Genomic DNA, 26221 nt, shown 5'->3' on the forward strand with positions numbered 1-26221 from the left:
CAAGGAGGGTCAGGAAAGTCTGAGCCTGCAGCACAGCACTCTGCTCTCAGCCTTTTGCAGCCTCTTCTTCATCAGTTTGACTCCTTCAGGCTCCTCATTAATCCATACCAGACAAGACATGGCCACACAAGCAGAGTTTATGGAAGAAAACCTGGATGTCATTAGGTAGGACTGCTTCTGGGAATGTTTTCCATTGAGAGGAGCCCTGAGCTGGGCCTGCTCCATGTTTTCCACTTGTGTGTGAGTGTTTGGGGTGGGGGTGGTGGCCTGGGAGCTCATCACTGCTCTCCCGTGGAACATATTAAAGATGAGATGTGCTAGCAGCAGATGGATCTTCCTCAACCCATGGGCCTGGAAACGTTGAGAAAGCACGAGATGGGCCAGGAGAGCAGGAGGCTGAGTGCTGTGAGCAAATACAGCCTGTGCTGAGCACCAGAAACGAAAGGGCCAACACTCCAAGTACCTCATTTTGGGGAAGCTCTCCTTGGTGAAGGGCTCAGAGAGAGCTGGGTTGCCTTGGAGCTTCAGATGGGTCAGTCCAGCCAGACCATCCAGGGGCAGCGTGACCAGCTGGTTGTCAGTCAAGTCCCTGGTGGGGGGAAAGCAGAGAGGGAGACCACGGTCAGGGCTCTGCTGCCTGTGGGATCCCAGCCAAGCAGAGGGCACTGCCTCAGTTGCTCCCTTGATGTGATGCTGAAATGGGGCTGGGTGCTGCACTGGGGCCAGGAGCCTCTGGAGGTAAACACTGCAGTCCCTGGGAAGGTGAGGGGCTGGGGTTGGGGCCATGCTGAAAGCTCTGGGTGGTATCTCCCTGGCTGTGCACGTCTGTGCCCCACACATCTCTTCCTCCAGTGTATTCAGGGATGACTGCAGATCCCAGCCCATGAAACACCCAAGAGTCTCAGAGAGGGGGCTGAGAGCTGGGGGCCCTCCAGAGCCAGCACAGATGGTCTGCAGTGACTCTTGCAGAAACAGCCCATCCTGCTGATCTTCCTTAAAGGCATCTAAAGCAGCTATGGAAGCATCAGCAAATGGAGGTTTAAGTGTTCAGGATGAGAGCATCTTGAAGATGGTCCCTCCTGCACTTCATAATCCCTTTATTAATAGGAAACCTTGGGATTTGTTGTGTCCACCTCAGTGCTGAGATGTGCACCTCAACACATCAGTCTTTCAGCACCTAAATCCCAGGTGTTCTGGTAGCCCAGGGAGTCAGTTTGAGGTCCTCAGATATCTCCCATCCCTGGTCCATTGTGGAGGAAATATCCCTGCAACTTACAGCTTGGTGAGGGAGTGCAGGGTCACAAAGGCTTCTGGGTGAATAAACTGGATGTAATTCCAGCTCAGGTCTCTGCAAGGCAAGGACACAGCAGTAAGAAGAGAGCAGAGCAAGGCAGTGAAGCTGCTGACACTGGCCTAGCCAAGGGCCCTGGTGGGAGCACATGTGAGATCTGTAGCCCCTTGGTCAGCAGCAATTTCTGTCCCATTGCAGCTCCCCCCAGACAAGTCTGGGTCTGTATATGGGTGGTTTCCAACAGAGGGCACAAGAGTTTGCCTTGCGGGAGCTCCTCTGCTGAAATCAGTGGGAAAGGATCCATGCAAAATGTTCTTTTCTGGCTTAATTTCTGTAAATTTGGGAATTTTTTTGCCAACATGCCAAACAGGTCATGCCTTAGTGCCAGGGCATTCCCAGTGCAGTCACAGTGCTGGGTGCAGCACAGGCAGATAGGGCCAGGGGTCTGTGGAATGTGATTCTAGAATGTCTCCTGCCATGCACAGGTGCTTTGGAGTCACTGGGTCCCCTCAGTAAGCTCTGCCTCCATCCACGTGAGACAGCTCCACTCCCTCTGTAAGCAGTGTAGAGGAAACAGCAAACTGGGACACAATTCTTTCCCTAAGGCTGAATGCAGGCCAACCTTCATCTCTCCAGCTCTAAGGGAGCGAAGATACCTGCTCAGGTGTGTGTGACACTGGGCAGGATGAATCCTTTCCCAGGGACAGAACGTACCCAAAGCTGCCAGAGCTTTCTCAGCTGTGTGTGACTGGGCTGGGGCAGCATGCTCATGTTTCCCTGGGTGTCTGCAGTGCCACCTGCCACACCTCAGGTGTAACTGTGGTGTTTGTGACACTCAGGGGATCCCAGGAATGCTGGGCCATTAAATGGCCCTCACATTGCTGCCCCATGGGAACAGATTTGGTGGGATTTAGTTCACTTCCTAACAGAACAGCAAATAAAGACTGTCAGGGCTCTTCCCAGATGTCTCAGAGCCACAGTGCCCTTCAGGTGCCAGGCACTTGGGAGGTGACTCTGTGTGTGGAGGTGCTCGGGTGCACTTGTGGAACACGAACTTCTGCGTGGTGGGGAGGAGCTCCCAAACCAAACGGGATGCTCTGCATGCTCCAGCAGTGCCTGGCCCAGGACCAGCCTGTGTAGGACAGGGGTTCTGGAGCTCAGGTGCACTCGGGTACTGCCCTGGTTTCCTCCTGGCATTCAGGAGGCCTGTCTGTGGTGTGGGTTCTGCCCAGGCAGAGCTGCTGCATGTGGAGAGAGCGTGTGGGGTGTGGGCATGAGGGGGCAGGTGAGGAGGGGGTCTGCAGGCACAGGGGAAGCCAAAAGGATGGTTTGTGCTCTCCTCTTTCCTAAGACAGAAAGGAAGAGGGACTCGGCAGAGACAGAGGCAGGCTGGGGCTTCCCCCAGCCCATCTGGGTTCACAGTCCCCCTCCCCAGCATGAGCCCAGCTGGTCCCTGGCACACAATACTTGCATGGAGCGCAGGGCCATCAGCTGCACAAAGGTGTCTGCTCGAATCTCCTGGATCTTGTTGTGCTGGAGACCCCTGGAAAAACAGAAACTGCTCTGAGAAGAGAGCTGGAGATCTTTGTCCCAGGGCAGCACTGTCACCGTGGAAGTTGCTGTGCTTGGGAGACCTACTCTTATTTCAAGAGTTAAACAGGATGAGCAGCAAAATGTGTCAAAGCCATTCTCTCCTGCAGGCTCTCCTCCAGGGCTCAGCCTCTGCTTTTGATGCCATCATGACTGAGTAAAGAAATGTTGATGTGCAGTGGCCAAAGATACCCTGTTGACCCCAAACTCACACTAGTTTCCCGCTTTGCTCCTCCCTAAGGCTCCAAACTGCTTTTTCCAGAGGAAAAGCTGAGAGCTTGGAGCCAGTGATCAGCAACCAGCTCTGTGTGACCCTTCAGGAAGGACCATGTGGTGATGCCCTTTGCCTTGGTGAGGATGTAGGTTTGAGGGCTGAGGGTATCTCAGTGTTTCATGAAGAAATATCTTGATGTCTTGTAGAACCCACTGTCCACATCTGTACATGAAGTGCCTCAGCCCTCCACATCCCCCTTTCCAGCTCCTTCATCCCCTGGGGAAGGGGGAAAAAGCAGGGTGAGAGTTCACAGACTCTGCTGACTGACCTACACACTCCCCACATCCTCAAGAGACATCCTGGATGCTCCAGCCATGCACCTTGTGGGAAAGGTTCAGTTCCTCAGGGCTGTCTTCCCTTGTGTGAGCCCATCCTGAGCTCCCAGACCTGCAGAAGCAGCATCCCCCTCCCTATGACCTTCTGCAAGGTGATCCACCTACAGCAGCTCCCTGGGCGTTTCCCAGGTGCTTAACCTGCCTTTAGACTCAGAAATGATCTTGGCTCACACAAGGACCCTCATGTGCTGGCTGTAGTGTCTCAGCTGGCATTTGGCCACGTGCTTCTGTTCCAAAGGTGGGCACTTGAGCTGCCCCCATGGTGCCCCAGGCTGGCATTGCCTCCAGCCAAGATTTCACCTGGGAGCCACTGGAAGATGTGGGCACAGATTTGGAGGTCACTGATTGGGAGAGGTGGAGTTTGGGCAGAAGGGATATTGCAGCAAGGTTGAGAAAAATAATTCAGAGGTGTTTAGCTGTGAGGGACCAGCTGTGTGGTGCAGGTGAAGGTCACCAGCAGTTACAGCACAGCAAGGGCACAGCTGAGCTGTTTGTGTGCCAGGCTGCACCACCAGGCACCACCAGACTTGTTTCAAACCATCAGGAATACTGATGCTGGGTGGGGGTGGGGCTTGCAGGATAAAAACTTTGGGGTTAAGGGACGAAATACTCATTTTGGTCCCTTAATTAAAAAAATAATATTAATTTAATATTAATATTTTATAGGTACATAGGTATAATCTATTTGACGTCAGTAGCCAGAAACTGGGATTTAATGTGATTCTATATTATTGTTAGGTCTGAATTTGGTATATTATAAAATTTTGCAAGAAGGAACTCAGAATATGTGAAACTACAGGTTTGAAATTATGGACATTTATCTTTCTTTGGTGTACTTTCTATTTTTTTCAAATGCTTTCCTGGGGGTACTCTCAGAGCTGCCATAAAAAGCAGCAGGGACTGTGTACTCTTGTTTCCATGTCATTTCACAGTGTTCTAATGCCCAGTTTGCTGAGCCTGGATGAGCTGGTCTGACTATCCAGGCTGAGGTGCTACAGAGAGCAGGGACAACTTCTCCTGTGGGGTTTTCATGGGGATGCTGCTCCCATACATCTGTTCTTCCAGGTAGCAGAATTATATGAAAAATCGTGGAGTCTATCTTAATTGTTTTTTTTTAACAGTTTTTCTCAAAAAAGGCCAAGAACTTGGGTCCTGTTTGAAGTGTAGGGCCACATTTTGAGCTGAATATGAATAACTTTGTCTCAGAGCAGCAGCAGTGCCTCCTGGGGCCTGGAGAGGACCCAGTTCCAGAGCTACAGCTGAGGAAAGAATCCCCCTTCTCTCCGGAGGGGCTGGCCCTGGGCAGGGGGATAAGAGCTGATTTGTGCCCAAGGCATGGGGCCCCACCTTGAAGCAAAAGACATTTATGGTGGATATAAATCCCATTCTTGATTAGCTCATAGTGGCCTGGAGCTAGTGAAGAGAATTCAGTTCTGTCACATCCTACTTCTGTTTGAAGTGTTGTGTCTGTGACCTCTGACAGGACCTGACTGAATTAAGTGCACAGGGGATATATTTTTATTCTGTATGTGCACAGGGCCAGAGAGTGGAGCTCTGGTCCATTTGCACTCCAAACACTGAGTTCCAATGCCCAATTTCCCCAGCGCTTAGGGAGCTCTGTGTGTGGGAACCACCCCTCTCCTCAAAGCAGCCTTTTCCCCCAGAGCACAGCACAAACAAGGACTCTCCATACTCACAGCTCCTCCAGCTGCTGGCACCGGTGGAAACTGGGCAGCTCTTCAATTTGGTTGTGTGACAGCTCTCTGCAGGGAAAGGACAGCACAGGAATGTTGGGACACCAAAGCCAGTGCCCCTGAGCCCTCCCTTGCAAGGCAGGTACTGCTGGAGAGCAAGGTGACCTCACCTCACCCTGCACAGCTCCACTTTTGGTAACCCCAGTGAGTGGGATCTCCACGCTGCAGCTGCTGCTGGCTCTGGGTGTCTCTGTGCAAGGTGAGGGTGAGGGTTGCCCCCTGATTTCCCCACTTCCCCACCCTCAGCCCAGCTCCCTGCAGCCCAGCCCGTGGGCTCATGGAGCTGCTCGTTCAGCTGGGGTGGGCTTGTCCTCCCCAGCCTCAGGTCAGCTGGGAAATCCTCCTGTGCCACTTCTGCCATGCCCAGCCCTGCCTTCCATGGGCACAGCACAGAGATATTGCTGCCAGAGCTTGCACAAGCTGCAGATGTGCCTGCAGAGCCTGGGGAGGATTTGACCAGCTCCCTCCTGGCACAGCAACCCCACTGCCCATTGCCTGCTCCCCATTCAGCCCTTCCTGGCTTTCTCCCAAGGTGAGGGAAGGGGTGGTGGCATTGGCAAGGATTTGGCTCAGGACATTACAGACTTTGGAAATCTCTGGTCCTTGTTCTTTCAAGTGCTGTCACTCAAAAGCAGTTTGCAGCAAACTCCTTTTGCCACTGGTTCATGGCTCAGTGTCCTGTCAGCATCTAGAGTGGCTTGATAGTCGGAGGAAAACCCACCCTGGCACAGCTTAATGAGAATTTATTGAAGCTGAAATAGGCTGGGTAAGGAGCAATGTTTAAACCCAGCTCTTTCCCCCACCAGCAGAGACTGGATTTGTGGTTGTTCAAGGGAAATTTACCCCAGGGTAAAGTTTTGTATGTGGTTTCTCAGCCGACTTTCCAAACTCGGTTTCCATCTTTCTGCCAATAGATTGCTCCTAAAATATTTCTTTTTTCCTTTTTTTTTTTTTTTTTTGCCTACCCGCTCACCACCAGTTTTCCATGGTGGAGAGGAGGAGGCAGGGAAAAGCAAGCAAAAGGTTTGTGCTTGGCTTTGGAGGCTGTCACCCAGGATGGAGAAAAAAACCTTAGCATCAGTCACTTTTCCCTGGTCCCTGTGTCAATACATTGGGCTTGGCAGGGCTGGAGCTTAGCTAATAGTGATGGGGGAGAACCAGCCCCAGGAGTTATTTCTGGCTCCTCCCAGTGCAGCCCAGCATCTACAAACAGAGCAGCCTCAGTCTCTCATGCTCTGTTGGGAACGTACCAGGATGAAGGTGCTGATGGCACCAAGGGACTTCAGCTCTGCTCAGGGGAGTTTCACCTATTTCTGCTTGAGGAGAAATACAAATCTTCCAGAGCCCAAGGAGCATTGGGACTACTCTGTCAGGGCCAGGGTGGGATTGTTGGGGTGCTCTGTGCAGAGCCAGGAGCTGGACTCAGTGATCCTTGTGGCTCCCTTCCACCTCAGGGTGTACCATGGTTACACGAAGAGTTTCATGCAGGAGCTCTGGATGAAAGCAGCAGGATGCTGCCAGGTTGATGCCAAAGGCTGCCCTGCCTGTGTGGGGCATCCCAGCATGGCTGTGACCCTCAGCCCCTTCAGTGGCTCTACAGTCCCTGTGCAGGGTCCTTGCAGAGAATCCACACCTGGAAATGCAGCTTACCTCTGTCATTTATGGCCAGATGTGTCACAGCCATAGCTCCTGTGGCTGCCCAGGGACAGGCAGAGAGCAGCCCCTGGCTCTGTGGGGACAGGGCCCAAGGCATTTCAAAGGCAAGAGAGATGGAAACATGCACAAACATTGGCCCTCACTCTCTCTCTCTAAACCTTGAAAGCAACGCAGTAAGTGTCAGGAATGTTCACTAGGGAAAAGAAACAAGGGACAAGGGACAAGGAACAAGTTGGTGTGTCCCAACAAAACTCTCCCACATGGTGGTGGGGTGTAAGCACAAAGAACAGGCTCTGCTGTGAGGGCTTGCACTCTGATAACTGCAAACATAAACAGAGGTCTGGGACCCGGCAGCCTGGGCCAGCCCAGAGGCTGCACTTTTGTAGCAAGTCATCCATTGAATTGGTCCAGATGTCTAAAGATGAGAGATCTTCCCTACAGGGACATCTGGAACCAAAAGCCTGTAATCTCCTAAGTTACAAATTGTCTTCTTTTATTTTTGTGTTTTACTCTTGTTTCCAATTTCTGTGATCAAGAATTCACTCCTGTTGCTTTCCTGGAACAAACTTGTTTTCTTTTTCAGCTTGCTTGTATAAAGACTGATGAGAGGCAAGCCTGTTGTTGCCCTAAGGCTGCAAACTTGTATAAATCTGGCTCATGACTCATTTCCTGAGGATGTCTTTGAGTGCAAACATAGTTGGGGATCTCAGGAATCAGGGGTATGATTCCTGAGATGATGCAGAACCTTTCTGGGATGTTAATTTCATCATGTACCAAGCTAAAGGACAAAGCATGACCCCCCAGCATCATTCAGTGCCTTGCTAAACAGGCAGAGCCAAAGAAACAGAGACCAAGCAAAACCCTGACCTGGCTGTGCTGCCCCATGTGAGGAAATGTGGCCTTGTGGCCTCACAGGTCCCCATCAGGTCAGACCTGATCCCTCCTGGGATGTGAACAGGATCCTCCCTCCAGATGATGGCACTTGCTGCAGCTCCCACTGCAGCAAGCCAAGGCTGGGGCAGAGGGTGAAGGTGATTTCCCCCTTGTTTTTGGGCTGAGAGCTTCAGCTGGGAACTGTGAGGTGCTGTGGCCATTCTTACCCATCTCCTTTTGTACTCTCTCTACTCCCCTTGCATGGGAGGGGACAGGTCCTGCTGGTGCAGAGCAAGGAGATGTGCCTGACTGCAGCCCTGGGACCAGCGCAGCACGCTGGGATGGAGCAGCAAGCTGAAGAACAAGCAAGAGCTCAGAGTAGGGATTAAGAAGGTGGTGATTTCTGCATGGAAAAGATGATGGGAACAAGAACCACAGGATGGTCTTCCACAGCTGGTCCTTTCCCTGAGCTAGACAAAAGGAAAGCCCAGCTCCTGAGGGCATTTTGTAAGAGACATGGGTTACTCACAGGACTCGGAGGCTGGGCAGCTGCTGGCACATCCTTCTGGGGAGGAAATGGATTCCTGCCCGGGTCAAGGTCCTAGAGGGATGGAGGAGAAACAAGAAATGGTGTTGCTGACAGCCAGCACTTCTGTGACCCAGAAGCCCAGCTGCCAGATAGTGGCAGGAGAGACAATATCAGTAGGACAATAAAATACATGGAGAGGATAAAATCCTGCCTGGCAGTTTTGGAAAGAGGCACTGCTGCTGGACCTGGCTGAGGTGAATGTGAAGAGTTCTGGGCCACTGCTGAGTACTGAATTCACAGCTGTCCTTGGCCAGCTGGGGGCAGGTGGCAGTGGCCTCTGTAGCATGCTCTGCCATCCCTGTTCCCACTGCCCAGGCTGGACAGGAGTGCCTCAGCAGCTGTGTCTGAGGGATGGATGGTGTGTCCCTGTGTCCCCGAGACAGGGCCAGGTCCCACCGTGGCCAGGGGTGCTCCCAGTCTGGGCTCAGCGTGGGGACGGTGTCCAAGAGAGGAGAACTGTGTGTAGGCAGGGCAGTGTGTCCTCCAAGGCCTTGGGGCATGGGGAGGGGACAAGAGCAGCTGCAGGAGCCCCAGCCTGGGTGGCAGATGTTTCCTGAACTGCACCACGGTGCTGGTTCCAGTATGGGCAGAGACACTGGGGTGCAGCAGAAACACTGCACTCAGAGGTTCACTCCTTCACAGGTGCAGGAGGGAAGGAAGGAAAAAACAAAACAAACAAACAAACAAAAGACTGGAGCACACTCAAGAGTACCGAGAGAGCCACTCACAGGGAGGAAAGCTGTGTTCAGGAGCCACAGGGGTGAAACGAAGCAGAAGGGTGAGCGACCAGGGAGAGGCAGAGCTGAATACTGCACAGCACTGGGAAAGTTGTCCTCACTGAAACAGCCTGGACCACCTTGGAGGAGGAAGAGCACAGCTAGCAGGGTAAGAGGGAGAGAGGTGCCACTCACAAAACTTCTAGGCTGGTGGTGCCTTTGAGGTCTGGGAATTCCCTGATGTCAGTGGCTCCATTGAGGGACCTGCAGAGAAACCAGGGGGAAGTGAGGTGGGCAGAGCACCTGGAGGCACGTGCAGCTGCTCAGGGTTCCAGACCCATCAGCCACGGTGGCAAATCTGCTTCCTCACACCCAGATGTGATCAAGGCCCGGCGTGTCCCTCTGGCTGGAGCAGATGCTGTGCAGACACAGCGAGATGGAGCCGGGCACTTCCATGCAAGGAGACTTGGCAAGCTCAAAGCCTCTCCCAGCCCCTGACATTCTTGGCACAATCTCTACCCAAATTAAATAAAAAAACCCCAAACAATTACCATGGGGAATGTAAGCAGGGCATCCCACCCAAGCCTCCTTGGGTCTATGCATTTGGATCTAAAGAATGCAGAGCTATTTGAATGATTTATTTTATGTGCCTGGGTGAGGCTTATAAATAGAGATTTATGAGGTTGCCTCTGCCTCAGTATTTTCAGTGCTGTGCCACAACAGGTTGGCTGAAATGCCAGCATGGGGCAGCTGTTGTGGTTCAGGTGGTGCCCAGCCTGTGCTGGTGGCCCTGGAGCAGGCCCAGGGCCAAACATATGAAGGAAGCAGTGCCACTGCTGGCTGCCCAGTAATATGACTTGTGCCATGGTGCTGGGACATGTTCCTCCACTTCTCCATCTTGTGGAGGAAGGCAGACACCTTCAGTGTCCTTCTGTTTGGGCAATTATGCAACAGCAGAAAAAGCTGTGGCACTTGTGTGTGGCACTTTTGTGTGGCACTTTGCTGCTCCTGGCACAGCTGTGGAGGCCCTGGAAAGCCTCAGTGCCTGTCAGCTGTGTGGGGAGGAGGAATTAGGACTGTCTCCAAAATGCCCTTTTCAAAATTATCCTTCCTCAGAAGAAAACATCTGCAGTGTCTAGTCCTTGGTAGCCTTTGGGGTTGGACAAGAGAGTGGCTTCATGGTCCTCAGTTGGCACAGGGGCTCTTGGAAGAAGGGAGGGAAGAGGCCACAAAGGTGCCCAGTATGCAGGGCTTGGACCTTGGGTGTTACCTCTGTTGTGCTTGGTGAACTTACAGAGTGTGGAGCTTTGGCAGGTACTGGAAAGCAGACTGTCCAACAAACTGGATGGGATTGTCATAAAAATGGCTGCAATGGGAAAGAGGAACGGGTCAGAGTCTGCTGCACACAAAGAGAAGATGCTGTTACAGGTCAAGAGCCTCAGAGCTACAGCAGCAAGCCATGCAGGAGGTGCTGCAGTGCTGTGAGGAATTCTTGTTCCCAGATAAACACAGGCTCTCCCACTGTCCTGTTTGGGCTGGACATTGCTACAACTGAGGTCTCCTGCTGCTCTGAGTGGGCCCTTTGAGGTCCTGCTGAACCAGATGGGCTGGAAAGGTGTAAAACCCTTCTTCAGTCCTTGAGATACACCTTGAACTGGAGGACACCTGTGGTCTCACACACAGCACCAGCACCTTTCCCACTTGTCAGTGAGTGAAGTGAGCCCTTCTGAGACCCAGTGAGAAAGGGGAGGAGTTCAGTCACCTCCTACAAGAAGCACTTCCCCCCCCACTAACTGTGGAAGACTTTAGATGGGCAGATACAATGCAGAGATGAACATTCTGGATGTATGGGCCCCCCATCTTCACTCACTGGATGCTGCCCAAGCAGATGGGGAGGAGGCTGGTTGTGCTGGCTGGAGCACTGAATGGTTTCACCATGGCTTTCCAGATATTGATATTTCTATATCCAGATATTGATATTTCTATAATTTAAGTCCAGTTTGGACAAGCAGAGCTTTTGTCACTTGACATGGTTTTCAATATCTGTGTTGTTCAGAGAAGTATCCAAACATCCCTAACTGTGCCTGGGTCAGAGCAGAAATGACCTGACAGCTGGGTGTGTTTATCTGCAGAGCTTTGTGTCCCAGGTCTGGGCACACACAGGGATCTGGAGTCCCAGCTCTCTGACACGTGTGGCTGCTGCTGTGGCTGGCCAGCAGCTTTTCTGAGCACAGGGAATAAACATCAGCAGATGTCAGCCAGGGCTTAGGTGGTTTCCATGCAGACCACCTGTGTTTTGTTCTTCCTTGCCATCAGCCTGTGCTGCAGCAAAAGTCAGCTGCAGGGAAAGGAGAACCCACAGCAGCTCTGAGAAGGAGCTGAGAAGCAGCAATTTCAGCCTGCTTTGGCACACGGATAGCAAATATCAGATTGTTGTCATTTGACCACTGTCAGAAATCCCAGCTAAAGACAGCAGCAAATGCCCCTTTCTGTCAATAGAAAGATGTAGGAAACATTACTTAATTTTCTTACATTGTTTGGAGGAGGGGATTCCCAACGAATGCGTTCTCTGGAATAGCTTTGATGTTGTTGTTGTGAAAACCACTGTTGGGAGAAACAAATATCTTGATATTAATTAAATTAACCTTCTTTTCTCAACACTTTTAAAGCCAGTGAGCCTTCAAAATATTAATCAGATAGGAGATATAGGCTCCTTCCCAGGTGGTGCAGCATCATCCAACAGGTGAACAAGCTCTGTGGTTTGGCAGGACAATCTGCTGCATTTACTCTGTGGGTGTTCCTTACGTGACTCCACCAACCCCACCGAGGGTACAAGGACTTCAGGTTTAACACTTTACAGGTCAGGAAACAGAAGCAAGCCAAAACCAAGATTTTCTATCCACCAGGAACTACAATTTTTGTGGATGGTTTCCATAACAGCCCCACAGCTGCCAACCAGTGTGTGCCAGGAATTACCATCCCATGTGACTTTAAAGGATTTGAAGCTCTAGCTGGGATATTTTTGGTTAAGCATGAGAAGCAACTGACAGAACCAGAGCACACAGTCTCAAGTTATGTCAAAGGAAATACAGGCTGGATATTAGGAAAAAGTTTTTTACTAAAAGGATGATAAAGTTCTGGAATGGCTGCCCAGGGAGGTGGTGCAGTCCCCATCCCTGGGTGTGTTTAACAAAGCCTGGATGTGGCACTGGGGGCCAGGGTTCAGTTGAAGTGTTGGGGCTGGGTTGGACTCGATGATCTTGAAGGTCTCTTCCAACCCAGTGATTCTGTGAATTCTGTGAAAATTTCTATCAGCAAACATTTTTGGCAGAAAATGTGGCCACATTCTGACCTCCTGTACAGCAAAGGCAGTCACAGGCTCCTGTGTCCAGGACTAGGATCAAGCTCTGGGTGATGTCCAAGCTGTTTATCCCAGAGGAGTCTGAGCAGGTGATTTAGTTGATGACTGTTTGGAATTTGCCTCTTCTTTAGTAAAGGCATTTCAAAAGCCGTCTCAAAGGGGATTGAGGATCTTATTCTCATTTTGAAGGTGAGGATAATGATGATATTGGGCTGAACACAGAAATCTCACCAGAATTCTTCCAGTAAAGAAAAAAGTAGTGTCAGATTTTTACTCCAAGGCTCCCAGAAACATGAGAGCAGCTGCTTTTGTCCCACCCCAGCCTGGCCCCAGTGACACAGGAACTGTGGATCCACATCAACTCAACCCACCCTGGGGCTTCTACCTTCAGGTGATAAGTGGGATAGTTTCTTATTTTTAGTGTCTACCAGGCTGATGAGTTAGAGGAAGGAGAGCTATCTACTAAAATGGTCATAAACTTTGGTAATTCTGTATTATAAATTGATCCTAAAGGAGATAAAACAGTTTCTTTGCATTAGAGGAGGTGGCACAGTGCCTGCAGAAACTGTGGCCTCACAATAACAAGGTTAAGTCCAGGTTGTGGTCCCAAGCTGGGGAATGGACATCAGAAGCAGGCAGAGAACAGATGGAATTTGAGCTCCTGAGATGCCACCGGAGAGTGAGGAGCAGCAGGAGGAACCTGCTCCAAGGCTGGCAGAGACTCCCACTCCCCTCCGAGGTGATGGGAGCTGGTCAGGGGATGGAAATCGAGGGATAAACTGCTTTGAGGCAGTGGATAGGGCTGGGAAGGAAAAGAAAGGCTTGAACTGAGTGCTCTCCTTAAGTTAGAGCACACATGATGCTTTATTGGTCACTCTCCCACAGGGAGGGGGTTTGAAAAGGAATAAATGGAAAATCTCACAGCTCCTGCAGCCGGCCCAGTGTCCTGATAGCCCCGGGGAATTCCAGCAGCTCGTTGTAGTTCAGATCCCTGAAAGACAGAGAAGGGAAATACATTAATTAACATTTCTATAGGGACTCGACCTTTGAAGCTGGGAACTTGGTCCTTAACATGGGAGACAGGTTTTTCCTACCATGCTGATCCAGCCACTGCCTGGAAACACAATCTCACTCATTTCTGCAGCATGAATATTGCAGCAGGAATATTTCCTGCTGGGAGCACTGTCAGGTGAGAGCCAGTCCAAGCCACGGCTGCTGCCATGGAGCTTCTCCCTGCCAAGTGTCCCGTGCCCAGCACTGGGCACTGGAGCTGCTCCCCATCTCCTGAGGGCCCTGGTCCCTTCTCCCAGGAACTCAGCCCCAGGCCTTTGGCTCTGAGTAACTTTTCTTGCCTCTCCAGGTCAAAATGGGGTTCTTTGAAGGACAAGAAACATGGTCAGGGTCAGTTGTGTGAGGCCCATGAAGGGCTTCTCTGGGCCCCCTTGCTCTGTGGTGCAGAGGGGATCAGGGACCATCCCCTCAGTGGGGACATTCCTCATTCCCCTCTTTGGGACACTGGGTCTCCTTGCCACTGGGACATGCTGTGGCTGGGAACAGTGGGAAGAGGAGTCTGTGGGAGGACTTAGGTCTTCTTCTGATGGTTGGAGCCAACCCCACTTTGGAATCTGTGAGCCAAAGCTGGAAGTGATGTGCAAGAATTACTGACACTGTTGAGCATTAAGTCTAATTTGCTGTGTAGTGAAATAAATAAAATATACTATGTTGGTTGTAATGACAGTTGTAGAATTTACCCACCCTGACTTGGCAACTAAAAGAGACATCTGAGTCTGAATGAAATCTCAAGAGTTGTGTTTGTTCTCCAAGGATGGGCTTAACCTCTGGAAAAGGATTTATTTGACTTTTGGGGCACTGCTGGCAACTGGGAGAAGCAGCCCTTCAAAGGCACCAATCCTGCAGTTGGCTGGAGGGTGCCCATGGAGGCTGGCTGGGCTCTGGGTGTGCAGCACTTCTCTAGCATGCCAAACTTTCTCCTTGGAAGGCAATTTCAGCTGTCACAGTAACATTTGGCCCTGTCCTGGCCATCCCACTTTGCAGTTCACTGAAGTCTGAAAGCCATGCGACTGCTTCCTACCTGCATGACACTCACCAGGTTTAAGTGGTAGATACTTTGGAACATGATTACTGGCTCCTGGAGATTACTGTATAATTACACTTAATGAACCTCAAAGTAATTACCATGTAACCTGGATTGTGGTTTATGGAACAGAAATAACTGAGCATTTACACAGCAATGGGCTGCTGCCCAATTACCCTGTAATTCTCATCCTCTGGCCCAGGCATGGTCATTATGTTATGATCTCTCTTGGCCCCCTTGTCTCTTACATCTTCTCTCACTACCAGTGCCCCTGCTTGGGAACGACTCCATGGCACCAGCTCAGCTTTGCCCTGAAGGTGTTTACATGGGAAGTCAACCCAGAGAGTCTCTCCAAATAGGTCCTTCCAGGACTTCCAGTTTATATGATTTATGTCTTAGGGAATGCTTATCACAGAATTACAAGATGGGGCACAAACCCAAGAGAAAAATATGGAATGAGGTTGTTGTGGGCGGATTTTGTCAGGTTTAGCTCTGACATGGTCCACACCAGACCTTGCTGCTGGATTCCCTGAGAAGCCCAGGTGCTGTGGCAGGTCCTGGTTTGGCAGGGTCTGTCCCCTGACACTGAGGGCCATTTCCCCTCCTCCAGTTACACAGGGGTCTGGATGCAGGTACTCTGTGTAGAGAATTGAGCAGGTGAATCCTGCTCCTGCAGGACCCAGAAAGGGCTCATGCTGTGTGATAGCTGGCAGTGCTGGCAGTCAGCAGGGGAGGAGCACAGGGCTGGCAGTGAGACCCTGAGCTCTGCCTGCCCATTGCCCACCCTGCAGAGTGGTGGCAGGGCCCCAGCACACCTGAAGCTGCTGTGCCTGTCCCAGGGCCCAGGAGTGGAACAGGAGTGGTGTCACCTCCTCACATCTATTAGGCAGGAGAGCTCTGCCTCTCCCTGAACTTGCTCTGACACACTCTGTTCTCATCCTGCTCCAAGCAGATCAGTGCTTTTTCCTCAGACTTCCCCACTTGAGCCCAAATTGATCTGTTCAAGGGTAAATAGCCCAACACATGACTGCCCATAGCCTCACTCTTGGCTTGTGGCTCCCTATCAGCTGCTTGGGTGCTCTTGGCCAGTGTCTGTAGATGGCACCTGCCGGGTTCCATCAGGGCCTGGCTGAGGACTCTCACTGCACAGGCTTGGTTACCAGGGGCAGGACTGGTAACGACACATCCTTTCTCTGCTGCTCAGGAAGATACAGGAGTGCATTTCCCAAGTGAACAAGCAATGGGAAGTGCAGGCAGGACCCCACTGGGCATTTTCAAAGCATCAGTCAAATCTGATTAACCTCCAGATCCCTGCACCGGTTGAAATCAGAGGCATTAGCAGCCTAAGTCGACTGACAACCCCAAATTATGCACATAAGGTGCATAATACCTTTAAAAATTTCACCCTGCAGTGACTCCCTGAAATTAGAGGGAGATTCCACAGGGAGCAGAAGCTGCAGAGGTCATTCAAGACTGGGTGTCTGCCTGTGCCACTTCCCTCCCCGGCACCACAAACTGGGGCTGGGATGAGTCTGTGTGATGCCAAGGGATGGTCTCTGGAGAAGAGGCTCTGTGAGCCCCAGCCCCAGGTGACAGTCAGCCCATCACTGCAGTGTCACTGCCACTGTGGAGGCTTCCTGTGATGGCACAGGGCTGTTTCTGTGGGCTTCCAACAGATGGAAAGCATTGCCCAGCAGAGAGGAGCCTTGGCTCACTTGTGATTCACTAGCAGAACAAGGGATCTTAGATCTACAACTGGTATTATTTACAAGGAATAATTCATCGTGCTGTAATATTTGCTCCTGTCTTTAAAAATGTGTTTCCTTTCCAGCCTGCACCTCTTCCAGGCAGGCTGGTCTTTCATCAGCAGATGAAGGTTCTGTTTGTACCTCCGCATGTGAGCAAGTACGTACAGGACCAGCTCTTCCTGAGCGAACACACACCGTTCCCAGCCCTGGCAGCATCCTGGGGCCTCCCTCCCCTCTGCACTTGACACATACAAAGAGCACTCATTGTGTTCAGCAGCTCCCGCTGGGTAAAAGCCCATCTTGGAATGCTGGCAGCCACTGGGCTTGTTGGGAAGTGGAAATGCACCAGGTGTACTCACGCTGCTGCACCCCGGCTGCCAGCGACCCCGTTCTGTTCTGCTCAGAGGAGTCAATGTGCCTGTGCTCGCTCCTGCCCTGCTTCCTGGGTTTTGGGGAGGGGAGCCTCCCTCCTGGAAAGAGCCCAGCTGCTGTGGGGAGCAGGTCCCTGGGTGCTGCTCCCAGGTGCCTGCTCTGGATGGCGTGCTGCTCTCACTGCCCTGACTTGTCCCCAGGGCAGCTCCCGGCCCAGCTCTGCCCAGTTCATGGGGTTCAGCTGGCTGGAGGGGCTGGAAGAAACCAGCACTCAGGATAGTCCTCAGGTGCCATCTCTTCCCTGCAGTGGGGCCACTCTTCCCAAAGCCCAGACCCAGACCATGACATGAAAAAGTTTTCCTGTCTCTTCTTCTTTCACAGAACTGGAGTTGAGCTGTGGTCCAAGCAATGACCCAGAAACAGCATTCAACTTCCACCAGGGTGTTCCTGTCCATGGGGAAGTTTCTGTTCATTTGGTGAAATCCAGTCCTCAGGTCTTTCCACAGGTGCTGTCAGGCTCCATTTGGCCCAGACATCTCCTCTCTGCCTGCTGTCCCATGGGGAGTTTGGCCCAGCCCATGTGCCTGCTGGTGGATCTCCAGAGCTTCTTCCCCAGCACAGGGTCAAGGCAGATTGGAAGGACCCACAGCTCTGTGGGTCAGAGAGGATTTTGCTTTTTGGTTCCAGTGGCAACAAAATTTCCTCTCCTGAGCATATCAGGGAACTGCCCATCAATCACAAGTCCTCTCCAGGGGCTGGTAGATGTAGGAAATGGAAGTGCTGGAGCAAACACCTTGAAGGGTTCCTTTCCTCTCCCTGCCTCACCTGAGGTACTTGGGCAATGCTTTGCTTCCCTAGCTCCACACTCTGCCACCTTCCCACTGCTTCCAGATTTGAGATGAAGCAGGGAAAGCTGCAAAAAGCCACTTCACTGTTCCCCCTGAGCTGCTGTGGCAGGGGCTGGGGTGGCCCCGGAGGCCTTTTGGCCCAAGACAGCTGGACCTGGCAGTGCTGCCCCAGCTCTGGGGTCTGACCAGTCCCTCCCAGTGCAGCTCTGATCTCCACTGAAAATCCCAGCAGTGTCCAGAGTGTGGCTGTTGCACCCAGGACTCCTGTCTGCTCTCCTGTCTCTTTGTGTGTGGGGTTTCCTGGCAGTGGAGTGCTGTCCTTTTTGGTCCAAAGCAGATCAATGGCAGCGTTACTTGGTGGAAGGATGGCAACACATCATGCTAAGCCAAGCAATAGGGAAGCTCACAACAACAACAAAAAAAATTAAAGATAATGAGCATGACATAAGGGAGTTTTCCCCATTATCAAGGGCTTTTGAAAGCAAAGTCAGGCAGGCAAGAAGTTCAGAACTGATGTGCAAGGGCAATGGCTGTGAATAATCCCTTTCCTCAGCTAGGCTCAAAGTTACCAGCTCTAGCATGGCAGTGGGATGGCAGGAGGAGCCTTGTCTGCTCTTCAACTTGAGATGAAAGCCTCTGAAAGGTCACCCAGTCTGCCCAAGACACAGTCAACTGGCTGGCTTTCCATTGTTTTTATTGCTAGAGGGAGCCTATAGCTTCATATTTGGAAGATCTTAACCAACACTGTTGTTTATTTAGAAATAAAAGTAAGTTGACATCAAAGGCCCAGTTATTTTGGGCTTTAACTGCCAGGGTGATTTGAAGCTGACAGCAAGCAGCCTGGAACTATTAATATCTTCAGTCATGCCAAAATGAGAGAAGGAGGGGAAAGAGTCTTAGGTCAATTTTCTGCCTGTTAGGAACTATTAGTGGTTCCACACAGGAAGCCAAAAAAAAAAAAATTATATAGTACTATAAATTCTTCCATAAGCCACAAAACACCACAAATTTGCAGCTAATAAACCTGAAGATGAAGTGAGATTAGAAGCTGTAGATAGGACATTTGCTGACTATTTCAGTCCCAGTGGGGTTGGAGATGTTACCATGGTGCCTGGAGGGGACTTTGTGCAGCCTCCTCTGAGGACCTGCATTTCCACCTGTCCTGTGCTGGCACCTCATCAAGCTGCCAGTAAATGTAATTACTGCCTCTGCTAGTTGTGCTGGTTGCTGTGGGCAAATCAAGCACTGGAAATGATTTAATTGGTAGTCTGGAAGCCCAAGGGGGCCATGGTGACCATGTAGTTTGACCTCTTGCCCAGTGCTGAGCAGACAGCTTTACCCAGACTCCATACATCCATTCATGGCTTGTGGCTGAGCTGCCAGCTCAGTTCAAATATGAAAAGTAACTGCACCAATCAGAATCAGTATTTTATGGGAACACAGATTCATTAAGATTGGAAAAGCCAAGATCATGGAGTACAAGCATTAACCCCACACTAGAATATGTCCCTAAGCTCCCTAAGTGGTTTTTTGAATGCTTGCGACACTTTCTGTTGTGTAGCTCCAGCCCAAAGCCCACTCTCCTGGCAGTGGCTATTGTGGCAACAGTCCCCTGAATGGGGAATAATTAGCATTGACTCCATGATTGCAGAAGGCTGATCAATTGCTTTATTCTGTCATACTATATTATACTATACTATTAAGAAACTTGTAGCTCTTACAGACTGATACAGCTTTAACTTAATTGGTCAATTAATCTAAACACTATCTAGTGTCTAATTAAGAAACTACTCTTTGGTAATTTCCTATAACACATTCCACATTTGCACAACAACAGGTGCAGCAAATGGAGATAAGAATTGTTTCTTATTCTCTTCTCTGAACTTTGTCACAGCTTCTCACAGCTTCCCAGGAAAATCCTGGGAGAGAGCTGTGTCTCTCTCTGTTCAGAGGATATGTGATTACCACGAGTGGCAGCAGTGTGTGCGTGCCCTTGCCCAGCTCAGCCTGGGGGATGAGATGCTGCCAATGCTATAAGAAGTGAGAGGAGACAAGGGGGATGTGGAAGGACTCAGAGCACTTGTCTGAGTTCTGGCAATGTGCCCACCCCCTAAAGGAAGAAGGGGATGTTCACATGCGCTGCAGAGACCCACCATGGGATTCATCTGCTAAGGTCAGTGTTTTCACTGGACATTAATCACGCCCTAGAAAACCCCTTTTTTTTTTTGCAAGTTATAAGGAGAAGCCAGGCTATGATGGAACTTGAGGAGTGCATGTGTGTCCCAAAGGTGCAGAGATGGGCTGCCCACTGTGGGAAGGTTGTTGGGTACTTAGAGTACATGATTCCTGCCAGGAGCAAGCAGCAGTCTCTGAATGAGGATTAATTTTGCTGGCCTGGAAACATCTCAGCTTCTCACTGATACGGTGCTGCAGCACTTCACAGGGTTTCTGTGGCACTGATGGTCCATTGCTGACTGTCTGTGGGTTGTGCCTTGCACCCCTGCAGCCACCAGTCCCTCCCAGTGCAGCTCTGACCTCCACTGAACACCCCAGCAGTGTCCAGTGTGTGGCTGCTCCACCCAGGACTCCTGTCTGCTCTCTGACTGACAGAGGTGATAGATAAATGTTGTATTTAACACTCTGCCCTGCACATTCAGACACAAAGGAACCTCGGTGGGACACACAGAAACATCCACGAGCTGATGGCTCAGGAGGCAGGCAGGGAGGAGGGGGCTCCCTGCCAGGCTGGAGAGGAAGGCAAAGCTCAGGGAAGCCTGGTCTCCAGCAGAGCATTCCCCAACTGCAGAAAAGAAGCTGGGGATTTCTACCTGCTGCCCAAGGTGCACAAATGGCTGGGGATCAGCCCCTGGAGCTCTGCTGCTGGCAGGAGGGAGCGTGGGATGGAAGCAGAGCTCCTGTACATCAGCACATCCATGGTGGAAACATGCCCCTGCTGCCTCTGCTGCCCTTCTGCTGCCTGCAAGGGCTGTTCCTCCTCTGCACAGGCATCCCTCCACATCACACACCTCGGGAGGAAGAGGCACAGACAGCTGCTCCAGGAAAGGCTCTGGAACAGGGAAAGGCCTTGGGCAAAATGAAGCCCAAAGAGCCAGAGGAGCTGAGGACCTGTGATGGGTCACAGCATGTGTGCAGGCTCAGAGGCTGGAGCTTGGAGAGGCCCAGTTCTGTTGCTCATTGCAAAAACAGAGGCCCCAAGGCTGCAAGAACAGTGGTGGGGGGGCCAGGCTGCAGAGCTGGCCAGGTACAAGAGGTCTAGTGGGCAAAGGGAGAACAGGGAGAGTCCTGTGATGGAAATGAGCCTTCCAGTGGAGCCATGGAAAAGTGCAGCACCTCCAAAACTACCTTTTCACCTGAACTGCTTTCACTTTGTCTCTTTTTTCTTTATAAACCTGCAAAATATTATGTCTGACTGGCCTTGTGTTCTGCCAAAACTCAGCCTGGTTACAAGGCACCAACTGGTTCAGAGCTGAGCTGCACCAGGGAGGGGTGTTCCTGGTAGCCCAGGCTCCTGCCTTAGGGGGAGAAGCTGCAGCAAATGGGGAGGAGGGCCTGAGGAGACACCTAGACAGTGTCAGGTGTGTTTGCCAGTTCAGTTTTACAGGTGACTCTCACTGTTTGGAAAAGTCACTTTCCACTTACACAATGGTCAGAGCAGTCAGTGAACTTTATAGCTCTGTCTTGGGCTGGGCACAGGGACTCATGCAGCCCAGGCCCTGAGCTGTGGCCCTCTTTCCAGAAACCACAAGTCCCCTTCCTTTCCCCGTCCCCTCAATCTGGGTACCTGAGTGCCTTAGGTTGCAAGATGTGGCTGGGCTGTGCATTCTGCGTGTTGTTTTGTATTTCTGCATTTCTATTTTTTCCCCTAGTAAAGAACTGTTATTCCTGTTCCCATATTTTTGCCTGAGACCCCCTTAATTTCAAAAATTATAATTTGGAGGGAGGGAGTTTACATTTTCCATTTCAAGGGAGGTTCCTGCCCTCCTTAGCAGATACCTGGCTTTTCAAACCAAGACACTGAGCCTCTCCTGAAGTCCCTCCCATCCTCTGGCAGGGCAGCTTGGGATGACACAACCAAGCTCTGGTGAGCTGCCTGGGGATCTGTGCTGACACTGGAGCATCAGGATGCTGAGGAAATACCAGAGCAGCTCAGTGCAGCAAACAAGGTGTCCTTAAGGGGTCAAATCCATCAGCTGCCTTGGGAATTGTACAGATTTGGCATTAGCATCAAGAGACTGCACAAAAGGCTTCAAATTGAGCATGCTGATGGAGAGAGATCCACTTGAGGAGCAAGGTACCATTTGGCAGACAGTTTTCTGGGAGAACAGCAAGGCCTCCCTGGCCCTTAAAGTGTTAAACAACCCTTGTATGAGCTGTACTGGAGATATTTCCCATTTCCTTCTTCCTGCCTTCATTGCCCAAGGTGCACTTTTTATTAATTTTCTTACTTCTTTCTTTTTTTTTCTTTTTTTTTTCCTCTCCCATAGAAAATCCAGCTCTCCAGAGGAGTTGGTAGGTTCCAGCTCTGCTCTGCATTTACAGACTCGACTAATTACCCAGATAATGGGACGGGTGCTGTGGTAAGGGCATTTCCTGTGAGGCAAGGTTAGGCAGATAAAGTGCCTGGAGCCAGAGGGTTTTGGATTCAGCCCTTCTGGGAGACGTTTCTAATTTATTAGTGCTATTTTTTAAAAATAAATTAAAAGGTTTTTAAATGAATGGAGATTTGCTCTTTCCAAGTGATTTATCTCCTTTGTGTGATGGGCGGAGGAGCTGGCAGGGATGCAGATGGGGAGGGAGAATCCAGGGAGAGAGGAAACAGCGGGGTCATCTCAGGTGGAGGGGATGGGCAGGGCTGCGTGGCCTCTCTGAGCAGAGACACGCTGGAGATTTCCCAAAGGAGCAGCACTTCTGGGGCAGATTGTTCCTATTTTGGCTGCAGCTTGGAGACCTCCAGCACTTTGAGCTGTCCTGGGGAGCAGCCATTCATTCCCCAGCCCTGCCCGTGCCCCAGGTGTCACCTTGGCCCAGCTGGGGGCTGGCTGGGAAGGCAGGACACTGCCAGGACAGGCTTCTGCTCTCTGCCAGCACCAGGGGCTGTCTGTGTGAGTGTGCCAGGGCAGGGGAGCCCTGGCCCCTGTCCTTGCTCCCTGGGACCCGGCCGTGTCCATGGCAGGGCCCACTGGCAGGGCCACAGCTCTTCTGCATTTTCCCCTTTGCCTCAGCAGCTCCAGACAGAGATCTGAGCAGATGTTGGGGAATGTGAGGTGGCTTTTGTGGTGGGGGACCTGCACATGCCTTGCCAGTGTGCTGCTGGGCACTGCCAGCCCAGCTGAGCCATCCCTGAGAGCACAGACCTGCCAGAGCCACTGCTGCTGCCCACCTGCCTTGTACCAGACCCCAGGGACTCTCATCCTCATCAGGATTCCTGCTGTGTGTGTGTGGCAGTCAGCTCCCAGGGCCACCACCACCCCTCTCCCTGCTTGGACAAAACAGTCTGATGGGAGAAAAAAAAGCTTCCTCCTTTTCTTCAAAGCAGAGGTCCCATCCCAGGGGCATCCCATGGATCTTCCCAAATCCTCCACCAAAGCAGTTGTGGAAGTGAATTTGGGAAAATGCCACTGGGATGGGATCTCCAATGAGTCACTTCCACAACTGCTTTGGTGGAGGATTTGGGAAGATCCCTGAGGAGCCTCTGTCCCCTTCCAGCTGCACTCTGCACTTGCTCTCTGGGTCTGCTCTGCTCTGCCATGGGGACACTGAGGGCTGAGGGCTGCCTAATAGCAGGGAAGGTGGCAATGCTGAATGATGGTCTGTGTGTGCTGGTGTTTGGAGAGGGAGTTGGGCCAGCTCTGAGGTTCAGCTGCCATGGCTCTCTCTGAGGCACACACTCAAACACCTGTGGCTGCACAGGTCCAGGTCAGCTTCCCCTCCCATCCCTCTGCACAGAGCAGTGACCAAGAGCTGGTCATGCAGGGGGGCTTCACTCATTCCCCTTCAGCTGTGATCCATGAAATATCAATATTTTGGGGACACAGAGGGATAAACTCAGTGTTATCTCAATCTACCTAACGAGGCTGAAGTTGAGGAATGTGAGGTGTGAGGCAATTGTTCATCAGCCTTTGGACTGTGCTCAGACTGATAGCAAAGCTCAGGGACCTTAGAACACTGCTCAGCTTTCCAGGTGAAGGTGGTAAGGAGGAAACCTGGGCATGAGAGCAGCCTCCCTGTGGGAATTGATGTCACAGGGATCCATCCCCTCATGAGAAATCCTTTCCTCAGAGAGCAGACGGGAAGCTGGCCCCTGTGTTAGCACCATGCAGGCCTTTGGCTGGCAGTTTTCCCTTGCTGTTCCTCTGAAACCACAGCCATGCTCTCCCTAGCACTGCCCCAGCCCTGAGCACAAGTCTGGTGTTCCCAAGAATCAGTCTCTGCCATTGCAGGGATGCTCCTGGCTGCAGCTGAACCGTCCTTCCATCAGCTTTCCCATAACACTTCTGCTCACCAGGCTTATGACACAAAACAAATCTCATCACAGAATCAGGGGATGCTTTGGGTTGGAAGGGGCCTTAAAGATTGTCTAATTTCAAGGCCCTGTCATGGGCAGGGACATCTCTCACTAGAAGAGGTCTAATCCCCTTGCCCTTCTTGCTGCTTTGTTAAAGACTAAGAAATTAAGTCTAAGGAAATGTAGAAGTTAAGATCTTTCCATCCAAATGGCAGAAGCAGGTTATGCTGCCAGATGTTTTACAGCAGGAGCTAAACATCCCAAAGGACATCCCCAAGGAGGATACACCACGGGGCAGGACTGACAGGGCAAATCTGGAACAGGGAAGCAATGCAAAGAGCATTGTGTCTGCAGTCTCAGCTCTTGGCATGCCTTGCACCTACTTCTTGCAAGAGATGGTTCTTCTTTTGACTCCTTTTCATTTCACCTCCCCATTCCTCACCCTCTCAGGATATCCTCACCCCGTTGTGCCAGGCCATTTGCCATGGTCCAAACATTCACAGGCCAAGCCCATGCCAGTGGGTGATGGATGTCCTTCCCTGGGTGTTTATGGTCTCCATGCCCAGCAGGGCAGTGCTGCCTCCTCCCTGCACTTCCTCTGGGCATCCCCTGACCTTACACCTTGTGTGGAGGGTCGAGGCCATTACCCAAAGGGGCTACAGGAAGAATGTGTCACCAGGATATTTACACTCTCATTTACTGCGTGTCTTTGGGAAAGGGCTAAAAAATGCCAAGCTTCTCCCACTCTGACCATCTAATCCCTGGTTCCATGGCTCAGCTTGGGGCTTCTTCCCACAGCCCTGCAGGGTTGTTCTGTCTCATCTCTCAGGCTGATGGGAGCTGGAGAGGGAATCTCACTGCTTTACAGGGATGTTTCGAAACCCCTTTGGAACCTGGCCCAGGCTGCTCTGAGTTGCTTCCAGCCTACCTGCCAGCTCTCCTTCCCAGGAAGAGAAGGCTGGGGGGGTGGCTGGGGAGCAGGCAGGTCTTGCCCTGACAAAGAAAATTTTCTTGGAGCTGCTTTCTCCAGTTTCGTGCTGGTATTTGACTCATAGAGAGCTGGTGGGTGCTGCACATCTGCCTGTCCCCCATCAGTGTGGAGAACACAGAGCTGCTCTTGCTGTGCACTTGGCAGAGCTGACTTGTGCACAGGAGCTGCAGGCCAATGCAAGGGAAATGTGAAGTCATTCATCTGGCTTCACCTCTTTCTAGATTTGCTGCCCTCCTGAAATATCAGGGCCAAGCCCTCTCCAAGAACAGAGATGATCCACTGGGATCTGTTTTTGCAGAAATGTTGGGATTTGGAGCAGGTGAGCAGTGTGTTTGCACTTATGCAGCTCACACATTGCTGAGACCTGCACAGGGCAGTGCCTGCTGCTTCTCTTAGGGCTTTGGCATGTAATAAAAATAGAAGTTTTCCTGTCTAGCTGAATATGAGAAGAAATATTTCCCTTAGGCAGACAGAGGTTTTTGCACCTAAAACTTCCCAGGCTCTTCTGAAAAACCTGAAACAATGTTTTCCACTCAAACATTACAGTTCTTCAACTATTGTGCCTGGTTTATAATCAGCATCTGGCCACAAATACTCATTTTAGGAACCCTGGAGAAATTTCTGTCTTCACCAACCCTTACCATCCTTCTGCCTTCCAGGAGGTAACACCCACGGGGTAACTGAGAGCATGGTTTGGCCTCCACAAGCCAAGAAAATGTGCTAAGTGCTGTCAACAGAATGTAATCATAATTTGAGTTAAAGGATAAATGTGGAGACTGTAATCGTCTCCACATGCACAGGAGCTGAGAGGTAGAAGGTAGATGCAGGTCTAGCAGCTTGGCTGGGAGAGTACAACCAAAAGCTTGGCAGTTTTTAGCCCCACAGCTTGCCCAGCTTTGGTCAGCAGACAGGTGGGTGCTAGAGGATTGACATGGGGGTGGCTCCACTTGAGGAACCTCAAGGATCACTGGGGCTGGAATGATTGCTGCACTGAAGGAGAGAACTGGGTGTTCAGGCCAAGAGGAGCAGAAGGGCTCTCATTGCTCCGGAGGTCCCTGCTTCAGAGCAGTCAGACACGGAGGAGAGTGTGGAGAGCCTGGAGCTCCCCGCACAGCACAGGCAGCTGTGCAGGATGGGGCTGTGGGACCCTCACCCCAGTCCATCCTGCAGGGCCTGGACACACCAACAGGACCACCTTGGAG

The 26221-nt window shown here is 51.4% G+C and overlaps 1 protein-coding gene across 1 annotated transcript in view; it reads right to left on the bottom strand.

Moving 5' to 3' along the window:
- The window catches only part of LGR6 (leucine rich repeat containing G protein-coupled receptor 6), a 152007-nt gene that overhangs the window by 12902 nt on the left and 112884 nt on the right, over window positions 1-26221 (bottom strand). The window contains exons 7-15 of the mRNA XM_039698583.1: window positions 13362-13430; window positions 11611-11682; window positions 10373-10444; window positions 9274-9342; window positions 8303-8374; window positions 5188-5253; window positions 2763-2834; window positions 1277-1348; window positions 464-589 (exon numbers count right to left, since the gene is read on the bottom strand). Coding sequence (XP_039554517.1) covers window positions 464-589; window positions 1277-1348; window positions 2763-2834; window positions 5188-5253; window positions 8303-8374; window positions 9274-9342; window positions 10373-10444; window positions 11611-11682; window positions 13362-13430 — 690 coding nt within the window. The remainder of the gene's footprint in view (window positions 1-463; window positions 590-1276; window positions 1349-2762; window positions 2835-5187; window positions 5254-8302; window positions 8375-9273; window positions 9343-10372; window positions 10445-11610; window positions 11683-13361; window positions 13431-26221) is intronic.

This window comes from Passer montanus, unplaced genomic scaffold (assembly GCF_014805655.1).
Source record: "Passer montanus isolate IOZ18808 unplaced genomic scaffold, ASM1480565v1 scaffold127, whole genome shotgun sequence".
NCBI lineage: Eukaryota > Metazoa > Chordata > Aves > Passeriformes > Passeridae > Passer > Passer montanus.